General features: G+C 45.6%; 1 protein-coding gene across 4 annotated transcripts in view; it reads right to left on the bottom strand.

Moving 5' to 3' along the window:
- Positions 1–27,703, bottom strand: part of LOC139577321 (AT-rich interactive domain-containing protein 3A-like) — a 223,627-nt gene that overhangs the window by 148,351 nt on the left and 47,573 nt on the right. For 2 of the 4 annotated variants that reach the window (XM_071404341.1, XM_071404340.1), the window contains exon 3: positions 20,997–21,080. The exons of the other annotated variants lie outside the window; for them this stretch is intronic. In XM_071404341.1, the coding sequence (XP_071260442.1) occupies positions 20,997–21,080 (84 nt within the window). The remainder of the gene's footprint in view (positions 1–20,996; positions 21,081–27,703) is intronic. 4 annotated transcript variants of the gene reach the window in all.

The raw sequence follows: 27,703 nt of genomic DNA on the forward strand, positions 1-27,703 counted from the left end.
GGGAAATACACAGTCAATAAAAAACAGCTTTGGTGCTATAATCTGCAGTCCAACACTGGACAGAAACACACTACACCCCCAGGGCCACACCTACACATTGAGACGAGGACCTACGCCCTAGGAGCCCACTCAAATCCTTCATCTGGGATCGGGGGGGTAGGGAGAAACAGGGAGGAAAGGGAGGGGGATGCACAAACCTGTCCCTCGCGCCTGGCTGCCCCTCAATGACGACTGACTACAGATAGGAACAATAACAGAGGTGTCTAGTCTGGCTTCCATTCAGCCCAGGATTTTATAGAGAACAGAGACACTCCCTGCCATTCTGGCTATTCATATGGCCTCTGTGGCAGCTAACTAGTGGAGGGTCGGGCATCAAAGCAGGGGGTCGGTGACCATTTTGGATCCAAAAACTGCTCAGTCAAACACACCACTTCCTAATAACTACCCATTTGTTATTCCAGTACACTGTCTGATGCAACTTCTGCTACAACTGTTGTTCACTCCATCTCACAGACTCCATAGTTATCGAGGTCGACCCCAAACCTAGTGTTATTCACCTCATCTCACAGACTCCATAGTTATCGAGGTCGACCCCAAACCTAGTGTTATTCACCTCATCTCACAGACTCCATAGTTATCGAGGTCGACCCCAAACCTAGTCTGTTATTCACCTCATCTCACAGACTCCATAGTTATCGAGGTCGACCCTAAACCTAGTCTGTTGTTCACCTCATCTCACAGACTCCATAGTTATCGAGGTCGACCCCAAACCTAGTCTGTTATTCACCTCATCTCACAGACTCCATAGTTATCGAGGCCGACCCCAAACCTAGTCTGTTATTCACCTCATCTCACAGACTCCATAGTTATCGAGGTCGACCCTAAACCTAGTCTGTTGTTCACCTCATCTCACAGACTCCATAGTTATCGAGGTCGACCCCAAACCTAGTCTGTTATTCACCTCATCTCACAGACTCCATAGTTATCGAGGCCGACCCCAAACCTAGTCTGTTATTCACCTCATCTCACAGACTCCATAGTTATCGAGGTCGACCCCAAACCTAGTCTGTTATTCACCTCATCTCACAGACTCCATAGTTATCGAGGCCGACCCCAAACCTAGTCTGTTATTCACCTCATCTCACAGACTCCATAGTTATCGAGGTCGACCCCAAACCTAGTCTGTTGTTCATCTCATCTCACAGACTCCATAGTTATCGAGGCCGACCCCAAACCTAGTCTGTTATTCACTCCATCTGAAATCAAATCAAACTTTATTTGTCACATACAACAAGTGTAGACCTTAACGTGAAATGCTCACTTACAAGCCCTTAACCAACAGCGCAGTTCAATAAGAGTTAAGAAAATATTTACCAAATAAACTAAAGTTAAAAAAATACTAAAAAGTAACACAATAACATAACGATAACAAGGCTATATACAGGGGGGTACCGGTACCGAGTCAGTGTGGAGGCTATATACAGGGGGTACCGGTACCGAGTCAGTGTGGAGGCTATATACAGGGGGTACCGGTACCGAGTCAATGTGGAGGCTATATACAGGGGGTACAGGTACCGAGTCAATATGGAGGCTATATACAGGGGGTACAGGTACCGAGTCAGTGTGCGGGGGTACAGGTTAGTTAGAGGTAATTTGTACATGTCGGTGAAGGGTGAAGTGACCATACACAGATTCCATAGTTATCGAGGCCGATGTTAGACACAGTGATGTGTACAGTAACTCAGATGTTAGACACAGTGATGTGGCTTTACCTCTCTCTCTCTGCTTCCTGCCTGTCACATGGCTCCATATGGCTCTACATCTCTCTACTTGTTGCCTGTCACATGGCTCCATATGGCTCTACATCTCTCTACTTCCTGCCTGTCACATGGCTCCATATGGCTCTACATCTCTCTACTTCCTGCCTGTCACATGGCTCCATATGGCTCTACATCTCTCTACTTCCTGCCTGTCACATGGCTCTACATCTCTCTACTTCCTGCCTGTCACATGGCTCCATATGGCTCTACATCTCTCTACTTCCTGCCTGTCACATGGCTCCATATGGCTCTACATCTCTCTACTTCCTGCCTGTCACATGGCTCCATATGGCTCTACATCTCTCTACTTGCTGCCTGTCACATGGCTCCATATGGCTTTACATCTCTCTACTTCCTGCCTGTCACATGGCTCCATATGGCTCTACATCTCTCTACTTCCTGCCTGTCACATGGCTCCATATGGCTCTACATCTCTCTACTTGTTGCCTGTCACATGGCTCCATATGGCTCCAAGTCTTCAACCACTCTGAGGTCGAAACGTGTTCCGACATGTTTTCAGTGCAACCTATTAAAGCATCATAAAAAAACTTCAGAAGAATGGAGGGGAGAATGGGAGGCCCACTCCATTCAGGTTCCCTTCCTTCAGAAGATGGAGGCTAGATAATATGGCAGAGGCTCTTTGATGCCCAGCCTGAGTGGAATGGCTCATTTGTAATGTTCTGAGGGGGGGTGGGAAGGGAAAGTGACCTGGTCTGTCAGTCGGACTATGGTTATTCTAATAGGGAGCTCAGTTTACTGACACAAAGCCTCCGTCATCCAGGAATTACCAGAGGTTACTGGACATCCTATTTTAAAACAGGAAGAGGAGTTGGAGGAGGCGGAGGAAAAGGGAAGAGGAGGAGGAAGAGGCACAGGGAGGAGGAGTAGGAGGAGGCAGAGGGAGGAGGAGGAAGAGGCACAGGGAGGAGGAGTAGGAGGAGGCAGAGGGAGGAGGAGGAAGAAGAGGCAGAGAGAGGAGGAGGAAGAGGGAGGAGGAGGAAGAAGAGGCAGAGAGAGGAGGAGGCAGAGGGAGGAGGAGGAAGAGGCACAGGGAGGAGGAGTAGGAGGAGGCAGAGGGAGGAGGAGGAAGAGGCACAGGGAGGAGGAGTAGGAGGAGGCAGAGGGAGGAGGAGGAAGAGGCACAGGGAGGAGGAGTAGGAGGAGGCAGAGGGAGGGGGAGGAAGAGGCACAGGGAGGAGGAGTAGGAGGAGGCAGAGGGAGGAGGAGGAAGAGGCACAGGGAGGAGGAGTAGGAGGAGGCAGAGGGAGGAGGAGGAAGAGGCACAGGGAGGAGGAGTAGGAGGAGGCAGAGCGAGGAGGAGGAAGAGGCACAGGGAGGAGGAGTAGGAGGAGGCAGAGGGAGGAGTAGGAGGAGGCAGAGGGAGGAGGAGGAAGAAGCGCAGGGAGGAGGAGTAGGAGGAGGCAGAGGGAGGAGGAGGAAGAGGCACAGGGAGGAGGAGTAGGAGGAGGCAGAGGGAGGAGGAGGAAGAGGCACAGGGAGGAGGAGTAGGAGGAGGCAGAGGGAGGAGGAGGAAGAGGCACAGGGAGGAGGAGTAGGAGGAGGAGGAAGAGGGAGAAGGAGGAAGAAGAGGCAGAGAGAGGAGGAGGAAGAAGAGGAAGAGGGAGGAGGAGGAAGAGGCAGAGGGAGGAGGAAGAGGCAGAGGGAGGAGGAGGAAGAAGAGGCAGAGAGAGGAGGAAGAGGCAGAGGGAGGAGGGGGAGGAAGAGGCAGAGGCAGAGGGAGGAGGAGGAGGAAGAAGAGGCAGAGAGAGGAGGAGGAGGAAGAGGGAGGTGGAGGAGGAAGAGGAAGAGGAGGAACAGGCAGAGGGAGGAGGAGGAAGAAAAGGCAGAGAGAGGAGGAGGAAGAAAAGGCAGAGAGAGGAGGAGGAAGAAGAGGAAGAGAGAGGAGGAGGAAGAGGGAGGAGGAGGAAGAAGAGGCAAAGGTAGGAGGTAGAAGAGGCAGAGGAAGAGGATGTGTAAACTCTGGTCACACCAAAAAGCTTTGCGAATTCAGATGTACATAGCATCTTCATAAACGGTACAATCATATATAATCCTATATACTTTATCAGTTCATATTGGAAGAAAAAAAAGCCAAGCTTACTTGAATCACATTTCCCTTGTAGTGCGTCCCAGTAAATCAATCATTAGAGAAGGTTGAGAAGTAAATTCCAGTTTGAGAACTGTGGAGCCTGGTTTTACAACTCAGGGAATTGTCCCCTACACAACATGAAGAGTCCTGGTCGGGAGAGAACCTGAGCCCTGACTAGAGGAAATCCTTTTGTTTGAAAATGTCTTAATACATTCTCTAACTGTGGAGGAAAAAGCAATCTGAAAACAGACTGTTGAGGAGGACTGAGATATAGAACAGACTGTAGAGGAGGACTGAGATACAGAACAGACTGTAGAGGAGGACTGAGATACAGAACAGACTGTAGAGGAGGACTGAGATACAGAACAGACTGTAGAGGAGGACTGAGATACAGAACAGACTGTAGAGGAGGACTGAGATACAGAACAGACTGTTGAGGAGGACTGAGATACAGAACAGACTGTTGAGGAGGACTGAGATACAGAACAGACTGTTGAGGAGGACTGAGATACAGAACAGACTGTACAGGAGGACTGAGATACAGAACAGACTGTAGAGGAGGACTGAGATACAGAACAGACTGTTGAGGAGGACTGAGATACAGAACAGACTGTTGAGGAGGACTGAGATACAGAACAGACTGTAGAGGAGGACTGAGATACAGAACAGACTGTAGAGGAGGACTGAGATACAGAACAGACTGTAGAGGAGGACTGAGATACAGAACAGACTGTTGAGGAGGACTGAGATACAGAACAGACTGTTGAGGAGGACTGAGATACAGAACAGACTGTTGAGGAGGACTGAGATACAGAACAGACTGTACAGGAGGACTGAGATACAGAACAGACTGTAGAGGAGGACTGAGATACAGAACAGACTGTTGAGGAGGACTAGGAACACACGCATCTATTTAGATACTACTGCACTGTTGGAGCTAGGAACACAAGCATTTAGTTAGATATTAATTGGACATGATTTGGAGAGGCGCACACCTGTCTATATAAGGTCACACAGTTGACAGTGCTTGTCAGAGCAAAAACCAAGCCACGAGGTCGAAGGAATTGTCTGTAGAGTGCCGAGACAGGATTGTGTCGAGGCACAGATCTGGGAAAGGGTACCAAAACATTTCTGCAGCATTGAAGGTCCCCAAGAACACAGTGGCCTCCATCATTCTTAAATGGAAGAAGTTTGGAACCACCAATCTGATTAATCTCCTAACGTATTGCACAAGTTAACTGCAGGTATATACTTAAGAAGTTACAAATATTCAAATGTATTGAAAAACTTAAAATAAATAATTTCAACACTATTGAAAAACCAACCCCTGGCTATTTCCAAATACCTTGGTATACATGGTATACTGCCAAAGCCTAGTAAAGAAACAAATGGAAGTTGTAGGAGACAGAAAGCCAATGGGTAGATCTGTTCAATTTAACCCTTGTGACCCAGGCTACCCTTCAATCTGTCAGCCAGACCCTCCTCTCTGCTCCCGTCACAGTACAGCTAGCAGGACGGGGAGGGAGGGAGGGAGAGAGGGAGAGGGAGAGGGAGAGGGAGAGTGAGCGAGAGAGAGAGAGAGAGAAAGAGAGAGAGAGAATCCATGCAGAATTAGGCCGATACCCGCTAATTATCAAAATCCAGAAAAGAGCCGTTAAATTCTACAACCACCTAAAAGGAAGCGATTCCCAAACCTTCCATAACAAAGCCATCACCTACAGAGAGATGGACCTGGAGAAGAGTCTCCTAAGCAAGCTGGTCCAGGGGCTCTGTTCACAAACACAAACAGACCCCACAGAGCCCCAGGACAGCAACACAGTTAGACCCAACCAAATCATGAGAAAACAAAAAGATAATTACTTGACACAATGGAAAGAATTTACAAAAGAAACTGAGCAAACTAAAATGCTATTTGGCCATAAACAGAGAGTACACAGTGGCAGAATACCTGACCACTGTGACTGACGCAAAATTAAGGAAAGCTTTGACTATGTACAGACTCAGTGGGCATAGCCTTGCTATTGAGAAAGGCCGCCGTAGGCAGACCTGGCTCTCAAGAGAAGACAGGCTATGTGCTCACTGCCCACAAAATGAGGTGGAAACTGAGCTGCACTTCCTAACTTCCTGCCAAATGTATGACCATATTAGAGACATATATTTCCCTCAGATTACACAGACCCAAAAATAATTTGAAAAACAAATCCAATTTTGATAAACTCCCATATCCATTGGATGAAATACCACAGCGTGCAATCACAGCAGCAAGATGTGTGACCTGTTGCCACAAGAAAAGGTCAACCAGTGAATAACAAACACCATTGTAAATACAACCCATATTTATGCTTATTTATTTTCCCTGTTGTACTTTAACCATTTGTACATCGCTACAACACTGTATATATACATAATATGACATTTGTAATGTCTTTATTCGTTTGGAACTTCTGTGAGTATAATGTTTACTGTTCATTTTTATTGTTTATTTCACTTTTGCATATTATCTTCTTCACTTGCTTTGGCAATGTTAACATATGTTTCCCATGCCAATAAAGCCCCTTGAATTAAATTGAATTGAGTAGAGAGAGAGTAGAGAGAAACAGAGAGAGTAGAGAGAGAGACAGAGAGAGTAGAGAGAGACAGAGTGAGTAGAGAGAGACAGAGTGAGTAGAGAGAGAGACAGAGAGAGAGAGAGAGACAGAGTGAGTAGAGAGAGAGACAGAGAGAGACAGAGAGAGTAGAGAGAGAGTAGAGAGAGACAGAGTGAGTACAGAGAGAGAGAGAGTGAGAGAGAGAGTAGAGAGAGAAACAAAGAGAGAGAGAGAGAGGGAGAGAGAGAGAGAGAGTAGAGAGAGAGACAAAGAGAGAGACAGAGTGAAAGAAAGAGAAAGAAAGAGAAAGAGAGAGCGAAAGAAGGAGAGAGAGTGAACCCATCCCTCCCTCCATGCAGTTGTTTCCCCCCCCCCCCCCAGGAGGAAGTGGAGGCTGTGGAAAGAGGGAGGAAGGGATGAGGGAGAGGAGGAGACATGAGAGGGGCCTCATTAACTGTTCCAGCTGAGCTGGGGGCTTTGGCATATCAACAAGCCAGCCCTCTGTGTGCTAACCTTTTATGGGGCCTGACAGCCATGCTCCAAATGGCTGATATTCCCATGATGCCTCTGTTTTTATAAGCCAGCCTGTGTCACTGTCTCCCTGCCTTTCTGTCTGTCTCACTCTCTCCCTGCCTTTCTGTCTGTCTCACTCTCTCCCTGCCTTTCTGTCTGTCTCACTCTCTCCCTGCCTTTCTGTCTGTCTCACTCTCTCCCTGCCTTTCTGTCTGTCTCCCTGCCTTTCTGTCTGTCTCAATGTCTCCCTGCCTTTCAGTCTGTCTCCCTGCCGTTCTGTCTGTCTCACTGTCTCCCTGCCATTCTGTCTGTCTCACTGTCTCCCTGCCTTTCTCACTCTCTCCCTGCATTTCTGCCTGTACTGTCTCCCTGCCGTTCTGTCTGTCTCACTGCCTTTCTGTCTGTCTCACTCTCTCCCTGCCTTTCTGTCTGTCTCACTCTCTCCCTGCCTTTCTGTCTGTCTCACTGTCTCCATGCCTTTCTGTCTGTCTCACTCTCTCCCTGTCTCCCTACCTAGCTCCCTGACTGTCTCTCTCCCTGTCTCCCTACTGACCTCCCTGGCTGTCTCTCTGCCTGTCTCTCTGCCTGTCTCCCTACCTAGCTTCCTGATTGTCTCCCTGCCTGTGTCCCTACCTAGCTTCCTGACTGTCTCCCTGCCTAGCTCCCTGCCTAGCTTCCTGCCTCCCTGCGAGTAGCTACGTAGCTCCATGACGCGCCACGGTGTGTTAGCTAGCAACTTAGCATTACAGTTAGATAGCAAGCCTTTACGGAGATAGTTTTGGCTTTTTGATGAATCTTATACAGGGAGTATCTATGACTCTATCTATCCAGATTTGGCCAATTCTATGTCTTTGTGTCCATCTATCCAGATCTGGGCAGTTCTTCTTCTGTGGTCATAGAACCAGTTTGTTTGCCTCTCTGGATGTTTCACATAAAATAATATTTGCTGCTGTGGCAGTCTTCAAAGTGCATGGTTATATCAGATATCTGCCACTCGGGAGGCCCCAGTCAGATATCTGCCACTCGGGAGGCCCCAGTCAGATATCTGCCACTCGGGCGACCCAGTCAGATATCTGCCACTCGGGAGGCCCCAGTCAGATATCTGCCACTCGGGAGGCCCCAGTCAGATATCTGCCACTCGGGAGGCCCCAGTCAGATATCTGCCACTCGGGAGGCCCCAGTCAGATATCTGCCACTCGGGAGGCCCCAGTCAGATATCTGCCACTCCGGAGGCCCCAGTCCCCAAATCTGTTGCATGGCAGCAGTCAAGTTTTCAAGATATTGGACTTTCAAGAAGCAAAGTGTCACTGGCCACATTATCACGATGATGCTGAAATTATTTTCCCTTTAAGGATGTCTTGTCTTGTGTTGTGTTGTGTTGTGTCATCTTGTGTTGTGTTGTGTTGTGTCGTCTTGTGTTGTGTTGTGTTGTGTTGTCTTGTCTTGTGTCATCTTGTCTTGTCTTGTGTTGTCTTGTCTTGTCTTGTCTTGTGTTGTGTTGTGTTGTGTTGTCTTGTCTTGTGGTGTGTCGTCTTGTGTTGTGTTGTGTTGTGTTGTGTTGTCTTGTCTTGTCTTGTCTTGTGTTGTGTTGTGTTGTGTTGTGTTGTGTCGTCTTGTCTTGTGTTGTGTTGTGTTGTGTTGTGTTGTCTTGTGTTGTGTTGTCTTGTCTTGTGTTGTGTTGTGTTGTGTCGTCTTGTCTTGTCTTGTCTTGTGTCGTCTTGTCTTGTCTTGTCTTGTCTTGTCTTGTGTTGTGTTGTGTTGTGTTGTGTTGTGTTGTGTTGTCTTGTCTTGTCTTGTGTTGTGTTGTGTTGTGTTGTGTTGTCTTGTCTTGTGGTGTGTCGTCTTGTGGTGTGTCGTCTTGTCTTGTGTTGTGTTGTGTTGTGTTGTGTTGTCTTGTCTTGTGTTGTGTTGTGTTGTCTTGTGTTGTGTTGTGTCGTCTTGTGTTGTGTTGTGTTGTGTTGTCTTGTCTTGTGTTGTGTTGTGTTGTGTTGTCTTGTGTTGTGTTGTGTTGTCTTGTGTTGTGTTGTGTTGTCTTGTGTTGTGTAGGTAGTAAACTGTCCAGCTACTGACTGAAAATATTGGTTATTATGTGGCTGTATTATTACACCAGACTGGTTACTGTCAAAGGTTTTCTGTGGCTGTATTATTACACCAGACTGGTTACTGTCAAATGTTTTCTGTGGCTGTATTATTACACCAGGCTGGTTACTGTCAAAGGTTTTCTGTGGATGTATTGTTACACCAGACTGGTTACTGTCAAAGGTTTTCTGTGGCTGTATTATTACACCAGACTGGTTACTGTCAAATGTTTTCTGTGGCTGTATTATTACACCAGGCTGGTTACTGTCAAAGGTTTTCTGTGGATGTATTGTTACACCAGACTGGTTACTGTCAAAGGTTTTCTGTGGCTGTATTATTACACCAGACTGGTTACTGTCAAAGGTTTTCTGTGGATGTATTTTTACACCAGACTGGTTACTGTCAAAAGGTTTTCTGTGGCTGTATTATTACACCAGCCTGGTTACTGTCAAAGGTTTTCTGTGGATGTATTGTTACACCAGACTGGTTACTGTCAAAGGTTTTCTGTGGCTGTATTGTTACACCAGACGGGTTACTGTCAAAGGTTTTCTGTGGCTGCATTGTCACACCAGACTGGTTACTGTCAAAGGTTTTCTGTGGCTGTATTATTACACCAGACTGGTTACTGTCAAAGGTTTTCTGTGGCTGTATTGTTACACCAGACTGGTTACTGTCAAAGGTTTTCTGTGGCTGTATTGTTACACCAGACTGGTTACTGTCAAAGGTTTTCTGTGGCTGTATTAATACACCAGACTGGTTACTGTCAAAGGTTTTCTGTGGCTGTATTAATACACCAGACTGATTACTGCCAAAGGTTTTCTGTGGCTGTATTAATACACCAGACTGATTACTGCCAAAGGTTTTCTGTGGCTGTATTATTACACCAGACTGGTTACTGTCAAAGGTTTTCTGTGGCTGTATTGTTACACCAGACTGGTTACTGTCAAAGGTTTTCTGTGGCTGTATTAATACACCAGACTGGTTACTGTCAAAGGTTTTCTGTGGCTGTATTAATACACCAGACTGGTTACTGTCAAAGGTTTTCTGTGGCTGTATTATTACACCAGACTGGTTACTGTCAAATGTTTTCTGTGGCTGTATTGTTACACCAGACTGGTTACTGTCAAAGGTTTTCTGTGGCTGTATTAATACACCAGACTGATTACTGTCAAAGGTTTTCTGTGGCTGTATTATTACACCAGACTGGTTACTGTCAAAGGTTTTCTGTGGCTGTATTAATACACCAGACTGGTTACTGTCAAAGGTTTTCTGTGGCTGTATTATTACACCAGACTGGTTACTGTCAAATGTTTTCTGTGGCTGTATTGTTACACCAGACTGGTTACTGTCAAAGGTTTTCTGTGGCTGTATTATTACACCAGACTGATTACTGTCAAAGGTTTTCTGTGGCTGTATTATTACACCAGACTGATTACCGTCAAAGGTTTTCTGTGGCTGTATTGTTACACCAGACTGGTTACTGTCAAAGGTTTTCTGTGGCTGTATTATTACACCAGACTGGTTACTGTCAAAGGTTTTCTGTGGCTGTATTGTTACACCAGACTGGTTACTGCCAAAGGTTTTCTGTGGCTGTATTAATACACCAGACTGGTTACTGTCAAAGGTTTTCTGTGGCTGTATTAATACACCAGACTGGTTACTGTCAAAGGTTTTCTGTGGCTGTATTAATACACCAGACTGGTTACTGCCAAAGGTTTTCTGTGGCTGTATTAATACACCAGACTGGTTACTGTCAAAGGTTTTCTGTGGCTGTATTAATACACCAGACTGGTTACTGTCAAAGGTTTTCTGTGGCTGTATTGTTACACCAGACTGGTTACTGCCAAAGGTTTTCTGTGGCTGTATTGTTACACCAGACTGGTTACTGTCAAAGGTTTTCTGTGGCTGTATTGTTACACCAGACTGGTTACTGTCAAAGGTTTTCTGTGGCTGTATTAATACACCAGACTGATTACTGCCAAAGGTTTTCTGTGGCTGTATTAATACACCAGACTGGTTACTGCCAAAGGTTTTCTGTGGCTGTATTGTTACACCAGACTGGTTACTGCCAAAGGTTTTCTGTGGCTGTATTGTTACACCAGACTGGTTACTGTCAAAGGTTTTCTGTGGCTGTATTAATACACCAGACTGGTTACTGTCAAAGGTTTTCTGTGGCTGTATTATTACACCAGACTGGTTACTGTCAAATGTTTTCTGTGGCTGTATTGTTACACCAGACTGGTTACTGTCAAAGGTTTTCTGTGGCTGTATTATTACACCAGACTGATTACTGTCAAAGGTTTTCTGTGGCTGTATTATTACACCAGACTGATTACTGTCAAAGGTTTTCTGTGGCTGTATTGTTACACCAGACTGGTTACTGTCAAAGGTTTTCTGTGGCTGTATTATTACACCAGACTGGTTACTGTCAAAGGTTTTCTGTGGCTGTATTGTTACACCAGACTGGTTACTGCCAAAGGTTTTCTGTGGCTGTATTAATACACCAGACTGGTTACTGTCAAAGGTTTTCTGTGGCTGTATTAATACACCAGACTGGTTACTGTCAAAGGTTTTCTGTGGCTGTATTAATACACCAGACTGGTTACTGTCAAAGGTTTTCTGTGGCTGTATTAATACACCAGACTGGTTACTGCCAAAGGTTTTCTGTGGCTGTATTAATACACCAGACTGGTTACTGTCAAAGGTTTTCTGTGGCTGTATTAATACACCAGACTGGTTACTGTCAAAGGTTTTCTGTGGCTGTATTGTTACACCAGACTGGTTACTGCCAAAGGTTTTCTGTGGCTGTATTGTTACACCAGACTGGTTACTGTCAAAGGTTTTCTGTGGCTGTATTGTAATACACCAGACTGGTTACTGTCAAAGGTTTTCTGTGGCTGTATTAATTACACCAGACTGGTTACTGTCAAAGTGTTTTCTGTGGCTGTATTGTTACACCAGACTGGTTACTGTCAAAGGTTTTCTGTGGCTGTATTATTACACCAGACTGATTACTGTCAAAGGTTTTCTGTGGCTGTATTATTACACCAGACTGATTACTGTCAAAGGTTTTCTGTGGCTGTATTGTTACACCAGACTGGTTACTGTCAAAGGTTTTCTGTGGCTGTATTATTACACCAGACTGGTTACTGTCAAAGGTTTTCTGTGGCTGTATTGTTACACCAGACTGGTTACTGCCAAAGGTTTTCTGTGGCTGTATTAATACACCAGACTGGTTACTGTCAAAGGTTTTCTGTGGCTGTATTAATACACCAGACTGGTTACTGTCAAAGGTTTTCTGTGGCTGTATTAATACACCAGACTGGTTACTGTCAAAGGTTTTCTGTGGCTGTATTAATACACCAGACTGGTTACTGCCAAAGGTTTTCTGTGGCTGTATTAATACACCAGACTGGTTACTGTCAAAGGTTTTCTGTGGCTGTATTAATACACCAGACTGGTTACTGTCAAAGGTTTTCTGTGGCTGTATTGTTACACCAGACTGGTTACTGCCAAAGGTTTTCTGTGGCTGTATTGTTACACCAGACTGGTTACTGTCAAAGGTTTTCTGTGGCTGTATTGTTACACCAGACTGGTTACTGTCAAAGGTTTTCTGTGGCTGTATTAATACACCAGACTGATTACTGCCAAAGGTTTTCTGTGGCTGTATTAATACACCAGACTGGTTACTGCCAAAGGTTTTCTGTGGCTGTATTGTTACACCAGACTGGTTACTGCCAAAGGTTTTCTGTGGCTGTATTGTTACACCAGACTGGTTACTGTCAAAGGTTTTCTGTGGCTGTATTAATACACCAGACTGGTTACTGTCAAAGGTTTTCTGTGGCTGTATTATTACACCAGACTGGTTACTGTCAAAGGTTTTCTGTGGCTGTATTGTTACACCAGACTGGTTACTGTCAAAGGTTTTCTGTGGCTGTATTATTACACCAGACTGATTACTGCCAAAGGTTTTCTGTGGCTGTATTATTACACCAGACTGATTACTGCCAAAGGTTTTCTGTGGCTGTATTAATACACCAGACTGGTTACTGTCAAAGGTTTTCTGTGGCTGTATTAATACACCAGACTGGTTACTGTCAAAGGTTTTCTGTGGCTGTATTAATACACCAGACTGGTTACTGTCAAAGGTTTTCTGTGGCTGTATTAATACACCAGACTGGTTACTGTTAAAGGTTTTCTGTGGCTGTATTAATACACCAGACTGGTTACTGTCAAAGGTTTTCTGTGGCTGTATTAATACACCAGACTGGTTACTGTCAAAGGTTTTCTGTGGCTGTATTAATACACCAGACTGGTTACTGTCAAAGGTTTTCTGTGGCTGTATTAATACACCAGACTGGTTACTGTCAAAGGTTTTCTGTGGCTGTATTATTACACCAGACTGGTTACTGTCAAAGGTTTTCTGTGGCTGTATTGTTACACCAGACTGGTTACTGTCAAAAGGTTTTCTGTGGCTGTATTGTTACACCAGACTGGTTACTGTCAAAGGTTTTCTGTGGCTGTATTGTTACACCAGACTGGTTACTGTCAAAGGTTTTCTGTGGCTGTATTAATACACCAGACTGGTTACTGTCAAAGGTTTTCTGTGGCTGTATTGTTACACCAGACTGGTTACTGTCAAAGGTTTTCTTGTAACGCTTTTTTATTGTTAAATGCATTCTACATTCAGTTTTGCTGGTACCTGGTTTATTTTTTATTTTTAGATTTTTTTAGGCAAGTCAGTTAAGAACAAATTCAAATTTACAATACCGGCCTACCGGGGAACACTGGGTTAACTGCCTGTTGACGGCCTAAATAAGGGAATTATCTTTACACAATATTTACACTGTAGATTTACAGTTGGGAGTCTAGACTATACACAAATGGATAAGTAACAAAGTCACTGAGTTATAGTTAGATAATAACCAGTGAAGAATATGTCTTGTAATTCAATCATCCGGTTAATAGGCCAATAGAAGCCGAATCATTTTGAAAATAAGTTACTCTGATGGCGTAGATGTTAATGAGATTACCGTAACTTAATTTGTTCGAATAGATGAATGTATGGTTGGAGGTAAACCGGCCCCTAAATCAACTGTCATATGGGAGCAGACCTAAATGGCAGGATATCACTGACCTGGCCACACCATTAGCTGTGTTCCTGGCATCACAGACAATATCTAACCATGTCTAAACAAGGGGGAGGGAAAAGGTTAGACGTCAAACATGTATAAGTCCGAAACGGTCAGATACCATATGAGAGCTGTACTTTGAGTGGAAATGTGTTTCACCCTAAACACAATTCTAGGGTCTCAGAACCTCGGAATGAATGGTGGCCAAATCATAGGAGGAAGAGGGGCAGCAGAACCAGTATAGATGTGAGAGGGGCAGCAGTACCAGTATAGATGTGAGAGGGGCAGCAGTACCAGTATAGATGTGAGAGGGGCAGCAGTACCAGTATAGCTGTGAGAGGGGCAGCAGTACCAGTATAGATGTTAGAGGGGCAGCAGTACCAGTATAGATGTGAGAGGGGCAGCAGTACCAGTATAGATGTGAGAGGGGCAGCAGTACCAGTATAGATGTGAGAGGGGCAGCAGTACCAGTATAGATGTGAGAGGGGCAGCAGTACCAGTATAGATGTGAGAGGGGCAGCAGTACCAGTATAGATGTGAGAGGGGCAGCAGTACCAGTATAGATGTGAGAGGGGCAGCAGTACCAGTATAGATGTGAGAGGGGCAGCAGTACCAGTATAGATGTGAGAGGGGCAGCAGTACCAGTATATATGTTAGAGGGGCAGCAATACCAGTATAGATGTGAGAGGGGCAGCAGTACCTGTATAGATGTGAGAGGGGCAGCAGTACCAGTATAGATGTGAGAGGGGCAGCAGTACCAGTATAGATGAGAGGGGCAGCAGTACCAGTATAGATGTTAGAGGGGCAGCAGTACCAGCATAGATGTTAGAGGGGCAGCAGTACCAGTATAGATGTGAGAGGGGCAGCAGTACCAGTATAGATGTGAGAGGGGCAGCAGTACCTGTATAGATGTGAGAGGGGCAGCAGTACCTGTATAGATGTTAGAGGGGCAGCAGTACCAGTATAGATGTGAGAGGGGCAGCAGTACCAGTATAGATGTGAGAGGGGCAGCAGTACCTGTATAGATGTGAGAGGGGCAGCAGTACCTGTATAGATGTTAGAGGGGCAGCAGTACCAGTATAGATGTGAGAGGGGCAGCAGTACCAGTATAGATGTGAGAGGGGCAGCAGTACCAGTATAGATGTGAGAGGGGCAGCAGTACCAGTATAGATGTGAGAGGGGCAGCAGTACCAGTATAGATGTGAGAGGGGCAGCAGTACCAGTATAGATGTTAGAGGGGCAGCAGTACCAGTATAGATGTGAGAGGGGCAGCAGTACCAGTATAGATGTGAGAGGGGCAGCAGTACCAGTATAGATGTGAGAGGGGCAGCAGTACCAGTATAGATGTGAGAGGGGCAGCAGTACCAGTATAGATGTGAGAGGGGCAGCAGTACCAGTATAGATGTGAGAGGGGCAGCAGTACCAGTATAGATGTTAGAGGGGCAGCAGTACCAGTATAGATGTTAGAGGGGCAGCAGTACCAGTATAGATGTGAGAGGGGCAGCAGTACCTGTATAGATGTTAGAGGGGCAGCAGTACCAGTATAGATGTTAGAGGGGCAGCAGTACCTGTATAGATGTGAGAGGGGCAGCAGTACCAGTATAGATGAGAGGGGCAGCAGTACCAGTATAGATGTGAGAGGGGCAGCAGTACCAGTATAGATGTGAGAGGGGCAGCAGTACCCATATAGATGTGAGAGGGGCAGCAGTACCAGTATAGATGTGAGAGGGGCAGCAGTACCAGTATAGATGTGAGAGGGGCAGCAGTACCAGTATAGATGTGAGAGGGGCAGCAGTACCAGTATAGATGTGAGAGGGGCAGCAGTACCAGTATAGATGTGAGAGGGGCAGCAGTACCAGTATAGATGTGAGAGGGGCAGCAGTACCAGTATAGATGTGAGAGGGGCAGCAGTACCAGTATAGATGTGAGAGGGGCAGCAGTACCAGTATAGATGTGAGAGGGGCAGCAGTACCTGTATAGATGTTAGAGGGGCAGCAGTACCAGTATAGATGTTAGAGGGGCAGCAGTACCTGTATAGATGTGAGAGGGGCAGCAGTACCAGTATAGATGAGAGGGGCAGCAGTACCAGTATAGATGTGAGAGGGGCAGCAGTACCAGTATAGATGTGAGAGGGGCAGCAGTACCCATATAGATGTGAGAGGGGCAGCAGTACCAGTATAGATGTGAGAGGGGCAGCAGTACCAGTATAGATGTGAGAGGGGCAGCAGTACCAGTATAGATGTGAGAGGGGCAGCAGTACCAGTATAGATGTGAGAGGGGCAGCAGTACCAGTATAGATGTGAGAGGGGCAGCAGTACCAGTATAGATGTGAGAGGGGCAGCAGTACCAGTATAGATGTGAGAGGGGCAGCAGTACCAGTATAGATGTGAGAGGGGCAGCAGTACCAGTATAGATGTGAGAGGGGCAGCAGTACCTGTATAGATGTTAGAGGGGCAGCAGTACCAGTATAGATGTGAGAGGGGCAGCAGTACCAGTATAGCTGTGAGAGGGGCAGCAGTACCAGTATAGATGTTAGAGGGGCAGCAGTACCAGTATAGATGTGAGAGGGGCAGCAGTACCAGTATAGATGAGAGGGGCAGCAGTACCAGTATAGATGTTAGAGGGGCAGCAGTACCAGTATAGATGTGAGAGGGGCAGCAGTACCAGTATAGATGTGAGAGGGGCAGCAGTACCAGTATAGATGTGAGAGGGGCAGCAGTACCAGTATAGATGTGAGAGGGGCAGCAGTACCAGTATAGATGTGAGAGGGGCAGCAGTACCAGTATAGATGTGAGAGGGGCAGCAGTACCTGTATAGATGTGAGAGGGGCAGCAGTACCAGTATAGATGTGAGAGGGGCAGCAGTACCAGTATAGATGTGAGAGGGGCAGCAGTACCAGTATAGATGTGAGAGGGGCAGCAGTACCAGTATAGATGTGAGAGCGGCAGCAGTACCTGTAAAGATGTTAGAGGGGCAGCAGTACCCATATAGATGTGAGAGGGGCAGCAGTACCAGTATAGATGTGAGAGGGGCAGCAGTACCTGTATAGATGTGACAGGGGCAGCAGTACCAGTATAGATGTGAGACTGCTTTTCAAATTCCACTGGTTCCACATTCCCTCCCTCTGCAAACATCTCGGAGGCCTGGCCAGGTTAACAACAACATCCCATTACCAAATATACACATGACAGAGCACATATTTTTGGCCCTGGTTCAATACTCCTGTATTAAGTCATACATCTGCTGTGTGTAACTCAAATATCCGTAGACTGTTTCTTCAGACACGGAACCGACAGACAAGCTTTGGGCTTGTTCCAACCTGCTCTGCATCTTGTTATGTAGAGTTAAGACTGTGAGTCATTGGACCAAAAGACTAATGGCTCGAACTAGTAATGCATTATCCAACAAGTAACGCATTTTCCAACAAGCAACACATTATCCAACAGGTGTTGAGAAATTAAGACAATACCATATGTTAGTTTAGAACCCCCCCCCCCCCCAGTTCTTCAACATGTACAGGCTAAACTCTTGCCTTGGTTGTCACAAGTCAAGCTGAGAAAGTAAAGTCGGCTACATTACAACAACCGTGACTGATGTTTTCGGTCAGATTCAGTCGACACAATGAAATTAGTGAAACCGAAGAGCACTTTTTTAATTTGCTCATTGACGGCTGGGGTCTTTGAATTATTAAAGACGAAAAGCGGTGTGTCACCCCCCTATGTAACTCACGCCTAGCAGTGCGGCTAGCAGTATGGCCTGACGCTAGCCTTAGCCTCGCCTAGCAGTGCGGCTAGCAGTATGGCCTGACGCTAGCCTTAGCCACGCCTAGCAGTGCGGCTAGCAGTATGGCCTGACGCTAGCCTTAGCCTCGCCTAGCAGTGCGGCTAGCAGTATGGCCTGACGCTAGCCTTAGCCTCGCCTAGCAGTGCGGCTAGCAGTATGGCCTGACGCTAGCCTTAGCCTCGCCTAGCAGTGCGGCTAGCAGTATGGCCTGACGCTAGCCTTAGCCTCGCCTAGCAGTGCGGCTAGCAGTATGGCCTGACGCTAGCCTTAGCCTCGCCTAGCAGTGCGGCTAGCAGTATGGCCTGACGCTAGCCTTAGCCTCGCCTAGCAGCGTGGCTAGCAGTATGGCCTGCTAGCCACACAGCAGTAAGTAGCGTCCTAACACAGGGCCAGGGGATGTGGGTCAGTCCCAAACAGAAACAGAGTGTCAAGCAAGCTCCTGTTAGATTTCACAGTACCCATTCATCAGCTGATACAATAAGATCACCTTTGCCAGGCTGGCTTTCTTAAACACACAGACTTGGGGTGGGCAGCAAGGAACAATATGTGTATATCATTTAACAATGATTGACAAAATGATCATTCATTTACTGCAGGAATGGGCGTGATGTATTCATTAATGTTTCTGCTCAGTCAAAGGAATTGAAATCAATCCTAGCCTACCACTAGTGGGGATCACACGCAAATATCTAGGTGTGACGGGGCTATTGTGAATAGGTCTGGCCACTGAACCGTGCAGCCGGTCGGAGGGCCATGTGGAGCCTCATTTCCTTAGTTATCTGTTATAAATATGTATTAGTTAGAGAGAGACAGAGAGGGAGAGTGAGTGAGAGTCCGACCCCCTTTCCTGGGCTACTTGGGTCTGCTTGATGCTAAAAACAAGACCACTGTTGACAATTGTTTTAAGATAAGACCACTGTTGACCATTGTTTTAAGATAAGACCACTGTTGACCATTGTTTTAAGATAAGACCACTGTTGACCATTGTTTTAAGATAAGACCACTGTTGACCATTGTTTTAAGACAAGACCACTGTTGACCATTGTTTTAAGATAAGACCACTGTTGACCATTGTTTTAAGATAAGACCACTGTTGACCATTGTTTTAAGTGCTGACTCCCTCCTTCCGTCCAGAATGATATCGGCTTCCATTGGCCTCTGCTTTTTTCTTCCATAGGGGCTACTATAGATTTTTCATCCCTCATGTGAGGCAGTCTGAATAATTCTCTATCCTCTCCTCCCAGCGAGTGTGGCTCCTACTACGGCCAACCGGACATTTGTCAGGAAGGAGCGCTGATAGGCTATGAATTAAATTGATAAGGGGAAAAAATCGTCATTAGTCTTTATTTAGGGAGAATGGCCTCATGTCCTGGGCTGATTGAGATCACTATAGAGTTTTAGTGGGCCAGTAACTAAAGATTGGCTACAGAGAAGTCCTAGCCACTAACACCAGGGAAAAGAAAGAAAGGAAGTCCAACTGTTCCTTCTAAACCCCAGAGGATCTATATAGAGTGTTTTAGGAACTATATCAGGTTTGTATTGATTCTAACTACACTTTCAATCTGAATTTACTGATTTATTTTTTTCTAGTGGTTTTTTTCTAAAGGTATTAGGTGAACAATAGGTAAGTAAAGAAATAAAAACAACAGTAAAAAGACAGGCTATATACTGTAGCGAGGCTATATACAGTAGAGAGGCTATATACAGTAGAGAGGCTATATACAGTAGAGAGACTACATACAGTAGAGAGGCTATATACAGTAGAGAGGATACATACAGACAACGTTTAGTCAGGCTGATTGAGGTAGTATGTACATGTAGATATGGTTAAAGTGACTATGCATATATGATGAACAGAGAGTAGCAGTAGCGTAAAAGAGGGGTTGGCCTGTGGTGGGTGTCGGGACACAATGCAGATTGCCCGGTTAGCCAATGTGCGGGAGCACTGGTTGGTCGGGCCAATTGAGGTAGGATGTACATGAATGTATAGTTAAAGTGACTATGCATATATGATAAACAGAGAGTAGCAGTAGCGTAAAAGATGGGTTGGAGGGCGGGGGGGGGGAACACAATGCAGATAGTCCAGGTGGGGTTGGGTTTGGGGGTGGGGTTAGGTGTGGGGGTGGGGTTAGGTGGGGGGGGTGGGGTGGGGTGGGGGTGGGGTTAGGTGGGGGGGTGGGGTTAGGTGTGGGGGTGGGGTTAGGTGGGGGGGTGGGTGTGGGGGTGGGGTTAGGTGTGGGGGTGGGGTTAGGTGTGGGGGTGGGGTTAGGTGTGGGGGTGGGGTTAGGTGTGGGGGTGGGGGGGTGGGGTTAGGTGTGGGGTTAGGGTGGGGGTGGGGCTAGGTGTGGAGGTGGGGTTAGGTGTGGGGGTGGGGTTAGATGTGGGGGTGGGTGTGGGGGTGGGGTTAGGTGTGGGGGTGGGGTTAGGTGTGGGGGTGGGGTTAGGTGGGGGGGTGGGGTGGGGTGGGGGGGTGGGGTTAGGTGTGGGGGTGGGGTTAGGTGTGGGGGTGGGGTTAGGTGGGGGGGTGGGGTTAGGTGTGGGGTTAGGTGTGGGGGTGGGGTTAGGTGGGGGGGTGGGGTTAGGTGTGGGGGTGGGGTTAGGTGTGGGGGTGGGGTTAGGTGTGGGGTTAGATGTGGGGGTGGGGTTAGGTGTGGGGGTGGGGTTGGGGTTGGGGTTGGGGTGGGGTTGGGGTTGGGGTTGGGGTGGGGTTGGGGTGGGGTTGGGGTGGGGTTGGGGTTGGGGTGGGGTTGGGGGTGGGGTGGGGTTAGGGTGGGGGTGGGGTTGGGGTTGGGGTTGGGGTTAGGGTGGGGTTGGGGTGGGGTTGGGGTTGGGGTTGGGGGTGGGGTTGGGGTTGGGGTTGGGTTGGGGGTTGGGGTTGGGGTGGGGTTGGGGTGGGGTTGGGGTTGGGGTGGGGTTGGGGTGGGGTTGGGGTTGGGGTTGGGGTTGGGTGTGGGGTTGGGGGTGGGGTTGGGGTGGGTGTGGGGTTACTGACCTCCTGAATCAGAGACGAGGAGCCGCCACCAATACCGACACTTGAATTTCCCAGCTTCCTCTCTGGCGAACTGCCTGGTCCTGACTGAACACATTTTAAAAGATGAAACAGATGATCATCTCTTCAGTGGAGGAGAAGGAAAACAAACAACCTGACCACAACCTGACCACACACTGACCACACACTGACCACAACCTGAACACAACCTGACCACAACCTGACCACACACTGACCACAACCTGAACACAACCTGAACACAACCTGACCGCAACCTGACCACACACTGACCACAACCTGAACACAACCTGACCACAACCTGAACACAACCTGACCACAACCTGAACACAACCTGACCACAACCTGAACACAACCTGACCACAACCTGACCACAACCTGACCACAACCTGTTCAACATAAATATAAACAAAAATTTTACTATGATGAAATTGTCTTTCTACAAAGTTTATACTTCCAAAATACATTTAAATATGCAATACACACCACAAATATCCCCTGAGATGAATGTAAAGAGTGTAGCGTGGAGCTAGTTCATGAATGTATAGAGTGTAGCATGGAGCTAGTTCATGAATGTGTAGAGTGTAGTGTGGAGCTAGTTCATGAATGTATAGAGTGTAGTGTGGAGCTAGTTCATGAATGTATAGAGTGTAGCGTGGAGCTAGTTCATGAATGTATAGAGTGTAGCATGGAGCTAGTTCATGAATGTGTAGAGTGTAGTGTGGAGCTAGTTCATGAATGTATAGAGTGTAGCATGGAGCTAGTTCATGAATGTGTAGAGTGTAGTGTGGAGCTAGTTCATGAATGTATAGAGTGTAACATGGAGCTAGTTCATGAATGTATAGAGTGTAGTGTGGAGCTAGTTCATGAATGTATAGAGTGTAGCATGGAGCTAGTTCATGAATGTGTAGAGTGTAGTGTGGAGCTAGTTCATGAATGTATAGAGTGTAGCATGGAGCTAGTTCATGAATGTGTAGAGTGTAGCGTGGAGCTAGTTCATGAATGTATTTAGTGTAGCATGGAGCTAGTTTATGAATGTATAGAGTGTAGCGTGGAGCTAATTCATGAATGTATAGAGTGTAGCATGGAGCTAGTTCATGGATTTATAGAGTGTAGTATGGAGCTAGTTCATGCAAAACCATTCAATGTGGATGATGTTAGTTGTCTCAGCAACAGGAAGGAGGAGTGATAACAGACAGATAACAGGAAGAGAGAGACCATTCTGAGCTCCTTGAAAGGGATCTTTATTTGCATCAGGATGCCAGGACATTGTTCCTCTGTTCAGTTTGTCTTTCTCCAACTAACTATTTCTCTCTTTCTTTCTCTCTCTCTCTGTTTCTGTAACTTTATCTCTGTATCTATTCTATTTTTATCTCCTTATCTATTCTCTCTGTCTTTCTCTCTGTCTTTCTCTCTCTCTCTCTCTCTCTCTCAGTCACTCTCTCTCTGTCTCTCTCTTTCTCTCTCTTTCTCTGTCTCTCTCTCTGTCTCTCTCTCTGTCTCTCTCTCTCTGTATATATAAAAGTGAAATAAACAATAAAAATGAACAGTAAACATTACACTCACAGAAGTTCCAAAAGAATAAAGACATTATAAATGTAATATTATGTACAGTTGAAGTCGGAAGTTTACATACACTTAGGTTGGAGTCATTAAAACTCGTTTTTCAACCGCTCCACATATTTCTTGTTAACAAACTATAGTTTTGGCAAGTCGGTTAGGACATCTACTTTGTGTATGACACAAGTAATTTTTCCAACAATTGTTTACAGACAGATTATTTCACTTTTAATTCACTGTATCACAATTCCAGTGGGTCAGAAGTTTACATACACTAAGTTGACTGTGCCTTTAAACAACTTGGAAAATTCCAGAAAATGATGTCATGGCTTTAGAAGCTTCTGATAGGCTAATTGACAACATTTGAGTCAATTGGAGGTGTACCTGTGGATGTATTTCAAGGCCTACCTTCAAACTCAGTGCTTCTTTGCTTGACATCATGGGAAAATCAAAAGGAATCAGCCAAGACCTCAGAAAAAAATTGTAGACCTCCACAAATCTGGTTCATCCTTGGGAGTAATTTCCAACCGCCTGAAGGTACCACTTTCATCTGTACAAACAATAGTATGCAAGTATAAACACCATGGGACCACGCAGCCGTCATACCACTCAGGAAGGAGACGCGTTCTGTCTCCTAGAGATGAACGTACTTTGGTGCGAAAAGTGCAAATCAATCCCAGAACAACACCAATGGACCTTGTGAAGATGCTGGAGGAAACAGGTACAAAAGTATCTATATCCACAGTAAAACGAGTCCTATATCGACATAACCTGAAAGGCCGCTCAGCAAGGAAGAAGCCACTGCTCCATAACCGCCATAAAAAAGCCAGACTATGGTTTTCAACTGCACATGGGGACAAAGATCGTACTTTTTGGAGAAATGTCCTCTGGTCTGATGAAACAAAAATAGAACTGTTTGGCCATTATGACCATCGTTATGTTTGGAGGAAAAAGGGGGAGGCTTGCAAGCCGAAGAACACCATCCCAACCGTGAAGCACGGGGGTGGTAGCATCATGTTGTGGGGGTGCTTTGCTGCAGGAGGGACTGGTGCACTTCACAAAATAGATGGCTTCATGAGGAAGGAAAATGATGTGTATATATTGAAGCAACATCTCAAGACATCAGTCAGGAAGTTAAAGCTTGGTCGCAAATGGGTCTTCCAAATGGACAATGACCCCAAGCATACTTCCAAAGTTGTTGCAAAATGGCTTAAGGACAACAAAGTCAAGGGGGTGGCCATCACAAAGCCCTGACCTCAATCCTATAGAAAATTTGTGGGCAGAAATTAAAAAGCGTGTGCGAGCAAGGAGGCCTAAAAACCTGACTCAGTTACACCAGCTCTGTCAGGAGGAATGGGCCAGAATGTACCCTTATTTTGGGAAGCTTGTGGAAGGCAATGCTACCGAATACTAATTGAGTGTATGTAAACTTCTGACCCACTGGGAATGTGATGAAAGAAATAAAAGCTAAAATAAATAATTCTCTCTCGTATTATTCTGACATTTCACATTCTTAAAATATAGTAGTGATCATAACTGACCTAAGACAGGGAATATTTACTAGGATTCAATGTCAGTTATTGTGAAAAACTGAGTTTAAATGTATTTGGCTAAGGTGTATGTAAACTTCCGACTTCAACTATACAGTGTTATTATCTCTCTATTATCTCTCTCTGTTTCTCTTTATCGATTATCCGTTCATCCAGTGTTTTTAGCCAGATATAGTTAAAACATGGCATACAGCAGTGTAGCAGACAGGGGTGTTATGAAACAGAAGGTGTTAGTCAGAGGGCTTAACACAAGGTAATTAATCTATGTTACGCCTGATCTTTACACCCTACAGACAGGCAGACAGACAGGCTGAATGGCCAGCCCAGTAGACCACATATACAGCAGTAGCAGATTACCCTCAATAATATATAAGATAATACAATATAACATAATAATATATTTAAGCCATAAGGCCTGGGGAGGTGTGGTATATGGCCAATATACCACGGCTTAGGGCTGTTCTTAAGCACGACTAGGGTTAAACATTCAGAGGTGGAAACTTTCCGTGGGAATTAACGGAAATATATGGGAATTAATGGGAATATATGCAAATTATGATGTTTTTTGCATTGGATATATTTACCATATCATATGGAGACAGAAACATAAACCTTTTACCGTATCATAAGTAGACATAATTGCAAATTATTAAATCCTTCCAATAGAAAAAAATCAATAAAATGTAGTTACAAACTGAACTTTAATTAAATGAGTTGACTCTTCACATGGGATGATTCCACTGAACAACAAAATAAAGGGAATACTGAATGATCCGCAATGATCAATCGCATCTCCCAAAAACGTTTTCAACATACATCTGTAAAATGATAGTGTAGAAACTAAAGCTTTGGTTGTCTTCCTCTCAGGCTTCCATGTCTTCTCCCTGGACCTCCTCAATGTCCACCTCTTGAACAGACTCTGAGGCCTAATCTTCACTGTCACTTTCCGACCTTGTTGAGGATGGCTCGTTGTCAGGCTCAAAAAGCATCAAATTTGCCCGGATGGCCACCAATTTTTCAACCCTTGTATTGGTCAGCCTGTTGTGTGTGTGTTCCCAAACAAGGACCAGTTGCGCTCTGAGGCGGCTGATGTTGGTGGGATTTGGAGGATGATGGGGAAAACAGGGGAAAGAGCCTCAGATCCACAAAGTCCCTTCCACCAGGTGGCTGATGAGATATGTTGGCACGACTGCCATATTGCATCTCCATCCCAAAGCCCTTGCTTGGAAGTGTACTTCTCCAGACTGCCAAGAACCTTGCCCTCATTCAGGCCAAGGTGGCGAGACACAGTAGTGATGACACCATAAGCCTTATTGATCTCTGCACCAGACAGGATGCTCTTAACAGCATACTTGGGGTCCAACATGTATGCTGCTGCGTGTATAGGCTTCAGGCGGAAGTTTTCACGCTTTTTGCTGTATTTCAGAACTGCAGTTTCCTCTGCTTGGTTAGCAACAGTGAAGTGGGCAGGGCAGTACGGATTTCATCTCTAACATCTGCAAGCAGAGTCTGAACATCAGACAGGATGGCATTGTCTCCCTTAATCCTTGCAAGGGCTACTGCTATAAGTTTCAGGAGTTTCAGGCTGCTTACCACTCTCTCCCAAAATACATCATCCAGGAGGATCCTCTTGGGAGAGACTTCTTCCCCTCCAGGAGACTGTCAAACATGATGACAACACCACCCCAACGGGTGTTGCCGGGCAGCTTCAATGTGGTGCTCTTATTCTTCTCACTTTGCTTAGTGAGGTAGATTGCTGCCATAACTTGATGACCCTTCACATACCTAACCATTTCCTTGGCTCTCTTGTAGAGTGTATCCATTGTTTTCAGTGCCATGATGTCCTTGAGGAGCAGATTCAATGCATGAGTAGCACAGCCAATGGGTGTGATGTGAGGGTAGGACTCCTCCACTTTAGACCAAGCAGCCTTCATGTTCGCAGCATTGTCTGTCACCAGTGCAAATACCTTCTGTGGTCCAAGGTCATTGACGACTGCCTTCAGCTCATCTGTAATGTAGAGACCTGTGTGTCTGCTGTCCCTTGTGTCTGTGCTCTTGTAGAATACTGGTTGAAGGGTGGAGATGATGTAGTTAATTATTCCTTGCCCACGAACATTCGACCACCCATCAGAGAGGATTGCAATAGTCTGCTTTCTCTATGATTTGCTTGACCTTCACTTGAACTCTGTTGAACTCTGCAAGCAGGAAATGAGTAGATAAAGCATGTCTGGTTGGAGTGGTGCATGCTGGGAGAACATTCAGAAATCTCTTCCAATTCACATTGTCTGTGAGCATCAGAGGTGAACCAGTTGCATACACAGCTCGAGCAAGACATTCATCAGCATTTCTCTGACTTTCTCAACGTTCCTCCGTTGAGTCAAAAGAACTTCTGATTCCAGGAGGACCATGAGCTGTTGCTATCGATAAGGTGTCTGATTCATCATTTACACCTCGAATAAGAAGTAGAGGGACTTTTGTCAGAGGTTGCTTGTTGTGAGCGCTGAGGAACTTTATGCACTTGGCCAGATGATTCTGCATCTTTGTTGTGGCATTCTTTACACGTGATTTGGCACAGTATTTGCACATGTACACAGATTTTCCTTCTACATTAGCTGCAGTGAAATGTCTCTACACATCAGATAGTGCCTGTGGCATTTTCCTGTAAAGATGAGAAAAAAATGAGTTAAAAAAATACAAATACAATTCCATGTACAGATAAATAGTTAAGCAGTTAGATTAAACAAGTCCTTTGTAAGATAAATGTTTTAAAATTAAACATGTATGGAAACAGGTGAATTAACACTCAGTTAGCAGGCTCAAGCAAGCTAAACCCACATGGTAGCAAAAACTAACTAATTGTTAACAAGTTAGAAATTATTTAAACACACTTTGCTGTAGGCTACTATTTACTAGATAACAACAAATAAAGTATGTCATATAAAATATATTCACCCCACCCAGTATTGTAATATAAAACTTACCAGAAAGCATGTAGTCCTTGGCTCAGACAGTGAGGTAGTGTGGGCTCAATAGCATCTCATTAGTGTGCAAGATCTTGAGAATCAGCTGTACATGTGATGGAAGAATGCACTGTGCATGCAGAGGGTTACAATTCCATTGAATTGGGGATAGTTTCTCCAAAATATGCCACAAGACCTAGAATTGCCTTATATGTATCCCACAAAAAAGGATCACTGTTATAAGCTAACTTTTTTGATGAATTTAAAATTCAAAATTCCCCAAATTCCCGGGCTTAACTTCCCATGTGAACTTTCCAGAAAATGTCCAGAAATGTATCTGAAAGTTTCCAACCTTTTGCAACCCTATGCACGACGCAACGCAGAGTGCCTGGATACAGCCCTTAGCCGTGGTATATTGGCCATATATCACAAACCCCAGAGGTGCCTTATTACTATTATAAACTGGTTACCAACATCATTAGAAATAAATTTGTCATACCCGTGGTATACGGTCTGATATACCACGGCTGTCAGCCAATAAGCATTCAGGACTCGAACCACCCAGTTTATAAACGATAATAATATATAAGATAATCAAATCTAAGATAATAATACATAAGAT

Source organism: Salvelinus alpinus, chromosome 5 (assembly GCF_045679555.1).
Source record: "Salvelinus alpinus chromosome 5, SLU_Salpinus.1, whole genome shotgun sequence".
NCBI lineage: Eukaryota > Metazoa > Chordata > Actinopteri > Salmoniformes > Salmonidae > Salvelinus > Salvelinus alpinus.